General features: G+C 40.7%; 1 protein-coding gene across 1 annotated transcript; it reads left to right on the forward strand.

The window, feature by feature from the left end:
- The first annotated feature begins 4,491 nt into the window (after positions 1-4,491).
- On the forward strand, positions 4,492-7,551 carry LOC136207353 (uncharacterized). The gene is made up of 5 exons (XM_065998620.1): positions 4,492-4,561; positions 4,922-5,916; positions 6,027-6,119; positions 6,210-6,838; positions 6,923-7,551. Exons 1-5 carry the CDS (start codon positions 4,520-4,522, stop codon positions 7,549-7,551), a joined length of 2,388 nt encoding a protein of 795 aa, XP_065854692.1. The 5' UTR covers positions 4,492-4,519.
- The last annotated feature ends 3,346 nt before the right edge of the window (positions 7,552-10,897 follow it).

Below are 10,897 nucleotides of genomic sequence, written 5' to 3' on the forward strand. Positions count from 1 at the left end.
CTTTGCTGAAGACGGGACAACTTCCGGGATTGCTTTTTTCAGAATCGACGAGTACGACTTCGGGGGCGGAGGCGGCGGATGCGCTACATCTGCAAATCTCAATTTTGGATTGAAGAGAACTCCAATACCAATGAAATCCTCTCGGGGACTCAAGGTATCCATCGCAAAATCGAAGAGTAGAGGGCACCGGCGGCAGGAGCAGGCAGCGGAATCGAACGTGATGGCGGCGGAGCTTATCACAGCTTATTGCTTTTCATCGCAGCTTTCTCTTCCATTCCAAATATTCTACTTTTGTAATAATAAATTTATAAAAACTAAAAGGCATACCACTCATTTAACTCCTAAAATTTAAGTTTTAAAATCAATTAGGACTTTAAACTATTAAAATTATCAATTGAGTTTCTATTTAAGTAAAAATCATCAATTGAGTTCTGATTGAAAATCATTCGGTTGAACAGCTTCATATCTTTTTTTCCTAAATCCATTTGGAGCTAATACAGAAATCGTTACAGTCTATATTAAATAGTCACAATTTCTGATTTTAGGATGGAATAAAGACTCAATTGATGATTTTTGCTTATTTCATGAACCTAATTGATGATCTTGATAATTTAAAGTCCTAATTAACTTTGAAGTTTTAATTTAGGGATTCAAATAAGTGTTATGCCAAACTAAAACTTCTTTTACCGATTATTAAGAATTATAACTAAGTCCAAAAAAAATTATAACTAAAATAAAAATATTTAATAATTTATTTATAATTCTCAGATAATTTTTTTGATTTATTATAAGAAAAAATTATCCTATACTTTTTTTTAAAGTCTTTTTATCTCTACAACGTGTAATCCAAACTCCTAACTTCACTTTCACTTACAGAGCTGCCACCACCCCTTCCCTTGTAATTGCAGTTGGCCGCCCCTTTTTTCTTCCAGCACCATTAGAAATTGATGTCAACTTTTGTTCTCGTCATCGTGGATGCCAAGCAGCCATGGCAAAGATAAGAATTCCAGCCTGACGAAAAGCTTCCTCCAATCGGAGGTTAAGAATTGGGCTAGGTTTGGTGAAGTTAGAAAGCAAGTACTTGATTGAAAACCAAAATCGTATTTCTACTGGTGTGCCTTCCACAGGACTCATGTTATTCGTTCCGAAAACACTCTGATAGCTTCCTCTCTCTTTGCCTTATTCACGATTTCGTTCACCAATCAATCTTTCGTCATTAGGGGTTCCTCATCTCATTTCTTTGTACACTCCACGATTGTGTCGAATTCACCCCTCAAAACACCTGTCTTTGCTTCGAAAGCTTTAGAGATCGGGATCCTCCGTACTATTATCAGTTAGCCAGTGGTCCAAATCCAACCCGGAATACAAAAGCCTTGGTGAAAATGGTGAGTCTATATATATAAGTCCTCATTTTTCCTTCTATCCTTGTAATTTTTTTTCCTTCAATTGCTATTGTGATAATATATATGATCATTATCTAAATGAATTTTACTATATGATCATTATTTTTTTTCCTTGTAGCATGCCACCGGGTAAGGACACATCTTGGTGGACAGAAGAAGTACGACAAGCAGTAAAGAGTAAGAGAGAATCCTATAAACTATTGGGGAAATGTAGGAGTGACGAGAACTACGAAAAATACAAAGAGGTTAAAAGGGAAGTAAAGAAGGTCATGCGAGATGCTAGAGCAAAGGTGAATCGGGATCTGTATACAAGATTGGATACGAAAGAAGGGGAAAGAGACATATATAGAATTGCTCGGATGAGAGATAGGAAGACGCGAGATCTCGGAAAAGTTAAATGTGTGAAGGATGTGGACCAGAAAGTCCTAGTTGGAGATAAGGATATCAAGGAACGATGGAGGTCCTATTTTGATGACTTATTTAATGGAGATCGCCAACAAGATGTTGGAGATATAAGTATCCATCACGATATGATAAATCATGAATGCCTGCGGAGAATTCAAAAGGGTGAAGTCAAAATGGCATTAAGTAAGATGAAGTTGAAGAAAGCAGTAGGACCTGATGGCATCCCTATTGAGATTTGGAGATGTTTGGGAGAAAGAGGAATCGAATGGTTGACGACGTTCTTCAACAAAATTTGGAGAAACAATAAGATGCCATCAGAATGGAGGAAAAGTACATTAATCCCTTTGTATAAGAACAAAGGCGATGTCCAAGATTGTGCCAACTATCGGGGAATCAAATTAATGAGTCACACTATGAAACTTTGGGAGCGAGTGATTGAACAAAGGCTAAGGAGGACGATGAAGATCTCGGAAAACCAGTTTGGCTTTATGCCGGGAAGATCAACTATGGAAGCCATCCATCTAATGAGACAATTAATGGAGCACTATCGAAATAAGAAGAAAGACTTGCATATGGTTTTCATTGACTTGGAGAAAGCATATGATAAGGTACCAAGGGAAGTACTTTGGTGGGCCTTGATAAGGAAAGGCATTTCGCGGAAATATATTGACATCATAAAGGACATGTATGAGGGAGTATGCACGAGTGTACGTACTAGTGTTGGGAAAACTGAAGAGTTTCCTATTACGATTGGAGTGCATCAAGGTTCCGCACTAAGCCCATTTCTTTTTGCCATCGTTATGGATGAACTAACAAGTTCACTTCAAGATGGTATACCATGGTGCATGCTGTTTGCAGATGATATTGTGTTGGTTGATGAGACGAAAGAAGGAGTGGAGATGAAGTTGGAACTATGGAGGCAAACTCTAGAATCTAGAGGCTTTAAGTTGAGTCGAAGTAAGACAGAATATTTGGAGTGTAAGTTTAGCGGCCGTAGGAGTAGGGAGGCAGAGACAATCACCCTAGATGGGAGAGTTGTTCAGGCCTCGGATTGCTTCCGGTATTTAGGATCTATTATCCAAACGGATGGAGAAGTAGATGGAGATGTTGCCCATAGGATTAAAGCTGGTTGGTCGAAGTGGAAGAGTGCTACGGGTTTCCTTTGTGATCCCGGCATGCCTAATAGATTGAAAGGAAAATTCTACCGGACGGCAATTAGACCAGCATTGTTATATGGTACGGAGTGTTGGGCAGTGAAACACTGCCACATCCATAAGATGTCGGTGGCGGAGATGCGTATGTTGAGATGGATGTGTGGTCACACGAGAAAGGACCGGGTGCGTAATGAAATAATTAGGACAAAAGTAGGGGTCACATCTATTGAGAATAAAATGAGAGAAAACCGACTAAGGTGGTTTGGCCATGTGAGACGTAGAGCGCTTGATGCGCCGGTTAGGAGAACCGAAGAGTGGCAAAGGGATGTAGTGGTGAGGGGTAGGGGAAGACCTAAGCAAACTTGGAGGAGGGTGATCGAGAGTGATATGAGTTTATTGGGAATTGAGGAAAATATGGTAGTGGATAGGACGGAGTGGAGGGAGCGAATCTGTGTCGCTGACACGACTTGATTTTCACGGTTTTATATGATGGTTCATGTTAGCCGACCCCGAATCATTTTGGGACTAAGGCTTTGTTGTTGTTGTTGTCGTCGTCTTGCAGATTGAGTATGATCCAAGAGTTGTCAGTTTTAGGCAGATTTTAGAGGTTTTATGGTATAGTCATGATTCAAGGTAAGTATTTGGCCCTGAATATTGGTATTGATAAACTAAATGACAAAAGCTATGGAGTTTGTTTTTATTTGTTTGCTTAACACTTGTTCATTGATAAAGACATATATGAAGGTCTATTATGTTTGCAATGGGAACTTAAGAGTCAAGATTAGCAGTTATTAGTAAAGAAAAATAGCAATCGAGATCAAGGAGCAGCATTGTCACTCAAATACAAACAACTCGGGTCATTTTATCCTGCCAGAAGCTCAACATCGGGTGCTTTTGTTAATTTGTAGTTTCTTAATTTTTAATCAAATTAAAGTTCGTTTGCATAGTTTTGTTAAAATTTTACCCTCTTAATTGCTCCACTTTATAAGTTTCTTTTCTATGTAACTTTATTTTAGTTTGGTACATTTTATACTCAAATCCTCTGCATTATCTGTTAAATATGAACAAAAACTAAACTTATGGTAAAAGGTTGCTAGAGTCTGAGAAGCAAGTTAGGTAGCAAATAAAGCAGAGATTATGTAGTATGAGGCTAACTTGACTTGCTTTGAATTTGATGATCTTAAGTAGTTGGAGTTTTAAGTGCTTTTTTTTTTTATCTAATAATAGTTAATCATTTTTGTAGTTGTTTTGTTTATAGATGAAAATTTATTGATCTTCTATTTAATTCCTCAAAAGCTGCTATATATGAGTATACTATTAAAAAATTAGGGATAAGGTACCAAAATAAGCCTATGATTTTTGAGAAAATGTCAATTTAGCTTCCATGTACAAAATAGCACGTTCAACCTTTAAAAAAGGTATTGCTAAATACCGCCCTTAATTTCCGTTTCACCGCATTGTTTTGACCATTTTACCCTTGCCACTTTTTTCCCCCCTAAAACCTTAAAAACTCTCTCAAGTTTTCTCTCCCGAGCACAAATCCCGGATTTGAAAAAAATGGATCAAAACATTCCCGAAGACAATGAGTTCGAACACGAGGTAATATTACGAGAATTAAAAACGTTATTAATCATTTTTTTATTTTTTTTTATTCGAATTTTGCCTGGGCGGGTGGCGATTACCACCCGTTCCTTAGGCCGATCGGATGAACTACCCGATCGGCCTAAGGAACGGGTGGTAATCGCACCCGCTCCACCCATGGAACGGGTGGTAATCGCCACCCGCTCCACCCATGGAACGGGTGGTACGCGCTGCCCGTTTCCACCTATGGTGGAACGGGTAGCCTGCCCGTTCAGGCAAAAGTGGACAGAAATTGCCCCGAACTAATTTCGAACGGGAGAAATAGGCCCGAAGTATTTTTTTTTTTGTAATTTTAATGTAAATTTTTCGTATATTCAGGTACCGATAGAAGATTGGAACCCCGATAACATTGATTATAGTTCGCGTTTTATAACGGATACCGTTTTCCCCTCCAGTCAGGATGCTATTGATTGGGCAAAAAAGATAGCTATTCAGAATGGGTTTGAGCTTGTAATATCTTCGCACAAAAATGGGGGTAAACAGAAGTTGTTGCGCTGTTCACGGGGTGAACGATATAGAGGTGTTGTGAAAAATGATGAAGATCCTGCAATTAGGAAAAGTAAAACTAAAGCGTGCCGATGTAAATTTCAGATTAAAGCCTATCAACATGCAGACCTTTCGGGATGGGGGATAAAGGCTAAGGCTGGGTTAACTGGAATGCATAACCATACAATGCGTATGTATCCAGAGGGAAGTCGGCAAATGAGCGGACTCAGTATCGCATCTAAACAAATTGTGCGTGATATGTCTTCAGCTCAAGCAAAGCCTTGTGCTATTTTAGCAGCAGTTAAAGAAAAACACCCAGAGGACAACTCAGTAATTAAACACATATATAATTACAGGGACAAAATGAGGAGGGACGCGTTTGAAGGTAGAGACCTGGCTAGTCAATTCTACCATATTGCTGTGGAGAACAAATATGTCAATTACACACAGGCTGATTCAGGTGTGATAACGCATGTGTTCATGGCACATCCAGAGTCAGTTGATATGTTCAGGACTTACCACTGGTACATCGGCATTGATTCAACGTACAAAACAAACAAGTACAAAATGCCGTTTGTTGAGATTGTTGGGATGACGCCATGCAATAATAACTTCAAGATAGCGTATGCTATTGTTAAAGACGAGACCGAAGGGAGCTATCGTTGGATTTTGCAAAGGCTGAAGATTTTGCTTGGGGATGATCTTAACCCGACCGTTGTTGTTAGTGACAGGGAGCTTGGGTTATTAAAGCCGATACAAGAAGTTTTTCCACAAGCAGCGCACTTGCTATGCACTTGGCATATTAATAAGGTTGTGGAAGATCGTGTGTATAGAATCATTGGAGATAAAGGCCTTGCCTCTAAATTCAAGAATGGCAAATGGAGAACAATATTAGAATCATTAACCATTGAGGAGTACGAGACCAATCTTATGCTAGTCTAAAGCAATGGCTCAATACGGCAACTGGGTCCCTTGACACGGTATGGCAGAAGGTTCACAAGCAGATTGAATCACAAGCAACCAATATAAGGTATTTGCAATTTCTTCTACTGCGATTTTGGAATTTGCATTTAGGGTTGTATCATTTCACTAACTAATAATAATTTTGTCTTCGTATCAGGTACATGCTTGAACAGTCGCGGCTTCGTCAATCAGTCACTTTCACCGGACGCCCATTAAGCCAACTTGTATTCAAAGTCTCTCATTATTGTCTGCAGTTGTTGAATCAAGAGTTAGAGCGTATGAGAGGGTTGAGCCATGAAGTGTACGTGCGTTGCGGTTGTGTATTGAGAACATCGCATAAGATACCATGTGCATGTGAACTGAAACGAGCTTGTGATCTGGAACAAATGATCAGTTCTGAGAGTGTTCACGTGTTTTGGAGAACACTTTTAATCAATCATGGTCACACTGATGAAAATGACGGGCGTAATGATCTGAACGAGGAGCAGCGATATTTTAAGTCCTTAGTGGACCAAGTCTCTAAAGCCGACCCATCCGTAATGCGTAATATTTCAATGTTTATCCATGATCAACTACACCCTGATCAAGCTCAGTACACCGAACCCGATGTCAAAATTAACGTGCGGGGGCGACCTAAGGTGAGCAAATCCACAAAACGTATGCCGAGTTCTTGGGAATATAATGAAACTCGTCGTGGACGGGCTCGTTCTACTAGTTCATCTAGGAGTCGTGGTAGAAGTGGCAGAATTAGCTCGTCATCCTCGGTACATAATGCTGCCTCATCAGGTAAATTATATCTGATAAACCTAACTTTTTTTTATAACTGTTTTGCAATATAGAGTTGTTTTACACTAATATACATGAATGCAGATGGAAAAACGTATCATGGTTCTGAATTCGTACATTCCGATAAAATAGTTGGCATAATTAAACCATACGTCGAATCATACTACGACGTTGTAGGTGATGGAAATTGTGGTTTCTATACGGTAGCAACTTACATTTTTGGTGACGAAGAAGCGTGGCAGACAGTTAGGCATCACATTCGAAATGAAGTAATTGCTAACCGTTGTTTGTATCAAAGAGTGTTTGTTGATACTGTTGATGCAGCTCTTCGTAGAGTAAGTTGGGACGGTGCAGGTTGTACGCCGGATTATTGGATGATCGTTTGGGATGACTTGTGGCCGGTTGCTACCATGTACAATTCTGCTATCATGTTATTTGGCTTCTCAGGTGGGGACACATTAGCGTTGTGTGGTACTATCTTACCATTGTATGCCGCATCGACTGCTACAAGACCATCACGTGAGATTTGTATAGCTCATTTAGGGAATCACTGCCAGCACTACATACGTTTAAATTTATCGCCTAACTTTCCGGTGCCCCCTATAGTACACTGGTGGTTTGTGCACCGAGGCCAAAGCGTTGTAGGATGGGAGCGCTTCTATCAGGATAGGGTGACACAGTGGACCAGATTGGCCCAACTTAGGGGATATTAGTGGTTGATATTCTATAATGTTACAGGTGAATTCTGATGAATTATGTGTGGTTCTGTAATGTTACAGGTGAATTGTGATGAATTTTGTGTGGTTCTGTAATGTTACAGGTGAATATTGATGAATTTTGTGTGGTTCTGTAATGTTACAGGTGAATTGTGATGAATTTTGTGTGGTTCTGTAATGTTCCAGGTGAATATTGATGAATTTTGCTACTTCAGTTATCCACATTCCAACGTCTATATTCCAACGGCTATATTCCAACGTCTATATTCCAACGTCTATATTCCAACGTCTATATTCTCCATCTATAAAATTAAACAATGTTGCTACTTCAGTTATCCACATTTACTCTTTACATTACGATCAACGAAAACTCTCAAACATAAATGGCTTCATCTGATTTTACCAACGAGTTCCCTAATTTTCCTCCCGAGAAAAGCATAGTTTCAACTTTGAATAAGTCTGATTGCACGATGAAGATGCTTGATTATCAATACTACGCAATTCGTGTATATGGAGAGACATTTGTGAGTCCAACAATGTTCCATCCTGAATTTCCATTTATGTTTTGCTTCAAGCTTCCGTCTGCTGGTGAGTTTCCAATATACTCACTACACATGCTGTGGTTCTTATGTTATATGTATTACATGCCTTTTGAATTTGCTCTAGAGGAATGGTTGAACAATTTGAATGAAGGAAATATTCCTAGTCATATTCAAACATTTCTGAAGTGGTTTATGCCTATTGATGACTGGAAAGCTATGTTCGCCAGACTATTGCGTGATAATCAGAGGGGAATCATCCCTAAAAAAAATTTCAACTCCATCATCTTTTTAAGATGGACAGAGTCTGAAATTTCTCATGAGGTTCATCGAACTTATCCTTACTCGATCGTGAAAAATTGGGATCGCTATAAATTAGAGGTTCGAGTACTACAGAGTATCAGCGCTTCAAAGAACGATTACCTGCCAGGACGAGCTTGGCCAAGAAATAGAGGAAATGCTCCATGGAACATTTTTCCTGTGGAATATGAGACGAATATTGCAGAGGAGAAAGAGATATACCTTGCAATACAGTCAGGTGTACCAGCGACATCTTCACCAAACATTCAGGTGTACGAAGAAGATAGTGACTAATGTCTTTTTTTCCGGTTTATGTCGTTGTAATGTCTTTTTTCAGTTTATGTCGTTCTAATGTATTTTTACAGTTTATGCAGTTTATGTCGTTCTAATGTATTCTTAAATTTGCAATAATAACAAAACATACCACAAAAAAGTACTAAAATATCAATCCACCAAATTCTGTCAAAATAGTACTAAAATACTACAAAATACAGTCATAACTCACTTGGCCAAATGCCAAGCATCCATAATCTCCTCTAACGACTGCCTATATACAATCGCAGCATCCTCGTCCAGATGACTCATGTGATCCAGCACAGTTTCACCCCAACCAGATAATCGACTAACCCACTGTAAAAAAGTAAGGAACAAAAAACAAGGTTAATATCATTTCACATTTCAGTAAATATCATTTCACATTACTAGACCAGTCAAGAAAACCAAAAATAACTTACAATCTCACTGTTCGAGCGAGTATAAACAGCCGGTCCGGGTGCAACAATCTCCGGAAGTAGACGAGGGTGTGAGTGACGGGTGTACCAATGCATGTACTGATCCTCACAATCTGATGGAGTATGTGCTGGAGTGAATACAGACAGTATAAGGACAGACGACTGGGGAAAAGAGTCCCAAATACCCTGCACCATCACAGCTGGCACCTCTACACGATACTTCAAACTGGTCCACGGGCGAACAGCCTTAGAAGGCTGCAATATCGGTCTAGGAATGGTCTGCACATGTCCAAGCTGTCGAAGGCATCGCCTCGGCATGTACGGCTCGATCACATCCCGATACCGTATCCATCCAGAATATAGAGTCCTCGGGGTCTCAGTAATGGCATCAGGGCCATACGGCATCCATATGACCTACAGATGTATAAAATTACATTAACACATACAAGTAATACACAAATTTGTTTTAATTGAATAGTATTTATAATTATAAAGCAAGTATACCTCATCTGCTGTCAACACATCAAGCCGGGCACGAAATGCTCTCAACCGCTCATCGCTCTTCTCCATCGATATAGATGGCCACAACGAAGCCCTAGAAAGATCCGGGTCAACTGTAACTGCCTCTCGATGTGGCCTGAAGCAAGGAAAATACTCGTAAATCCAGGACTGGAGCAATGTCATACAACCCGTCATCTTCCCGCAATCTCCTCTGGTAGCAATACCAAGATGACGGTATAGATATGCTAGTGCAGCTGATCCCCAAGAAAGTCCAACGGCTCCAGCCGCCGAGTCCTGCACCTCTAACAGACAAGAAGGTCGGATGTGGTCACCACTCTTGTCTACGAACAAGGTGGAACCGAGCATCAGCCACGTCCAAGCTATAGCCTGGGTCTCAGGAATCCGATCACCTCCACAGCGCTCCATGACGGAAGCGGCTCGTATACCACCAGAAGCATAATGACGGGCATCTAACTCAACCCGAGTCGCCCCAAACAAATCCATCACGCACTCCTTAAGCTCATCAACAGTCGCATCAGCAGTCACCATGGCACCATCTACGGGGATGCGCAATATCTCCCACACATCATGCATCAAAATGGTCATCTCACCAAATGTCATGTGAAATGATGACGTGTCTGGCTGCCACCGCTCAACAAATGCTGTGATCAGTGCAGCATCTATGTGACTGTGCATAATACCAGGTAAATGGAACAAGCCAGATGACTCGATACGCGACTGAATCGTCCGGGAAGAACCACTGTACCATAATCTCAGCTTCGTGCAATACCCTGATCTGGTATGACACCTAAGGACGCCCCTGTCCTGACCGGCCCATATAGCACATGCAATATGTCCCAAAAAGCTCGGGATCACAGCACCATCAAATGGACCCCCGGGGACGGGGTCCTTCACAACCCAGTCATCCTCTACACTCCTCGATCGCTTGCTGCTACCTGAAATTACAGCAAACGGTAGACATTAATTTTTTAGTATATTTTTCAATAATCACGATTAACACAAATACAAATAAACACATTTTTTAATTTCTCTTACCAGAAGAAGATGCTGCGGTAGAAGAAAATCGTCCGTCTCGACCCCTCGTCACAATGCCACGATCTATGGGGATAGTATCAGCACTAGGACGATGCATAGAAGCATCCCCGTCCATGTCTATACCAGCCGCCTCATCCCGTCCCTCAGCACGCTCCGCCTGTGCAGCATGTGCCCTCCGGGTGTCCGCCATAAACCGCTGCTGCTCCTCCCCATCCC

The sequence above is a fragment of the Euphorbia lathyris genome, chromosome 9 (assembly GCF_963576675.1).
Source record: "Euphorbia lathyris chromosome 9, ddEupLath1.1, whole genome shotgun sequence".
Classification (NCBI taxonomy): domain Eukaryota; kingdom Viridiplantae; phylum Streptophyta; class Magnoliopsida; order Malpighiales; family Euphorbiaceae; genus Euphorbia; species Euphorbia lathyris.

What these genes read in the sequence shown, in the direction of transcription:
- LOC136207353 (XM_065998620.1), top strand. Translation starts at nt 4,520, where the DNA reads ATGGATCAAAACATTCCCGAAGACAATGAGTTCGAACACGAG. An exon ending in ACAATGAGTTCGAACACGAG is followed by an intron (nt 4,562 to 4,921) that starts GTAATATTACGA and finishes TCGTATATTCAG; the next exon opens with GTACCGATAGAAGATTGGAA. An exon ending in TCACAAGCAACCAATATAAG is followed by an intron (nt 6,120 to 6,209) that starts GTATTTGCAATT and finishes TCTTCGTATCAG; the next exon opens with GTACATGCTTGAACAGTCGC.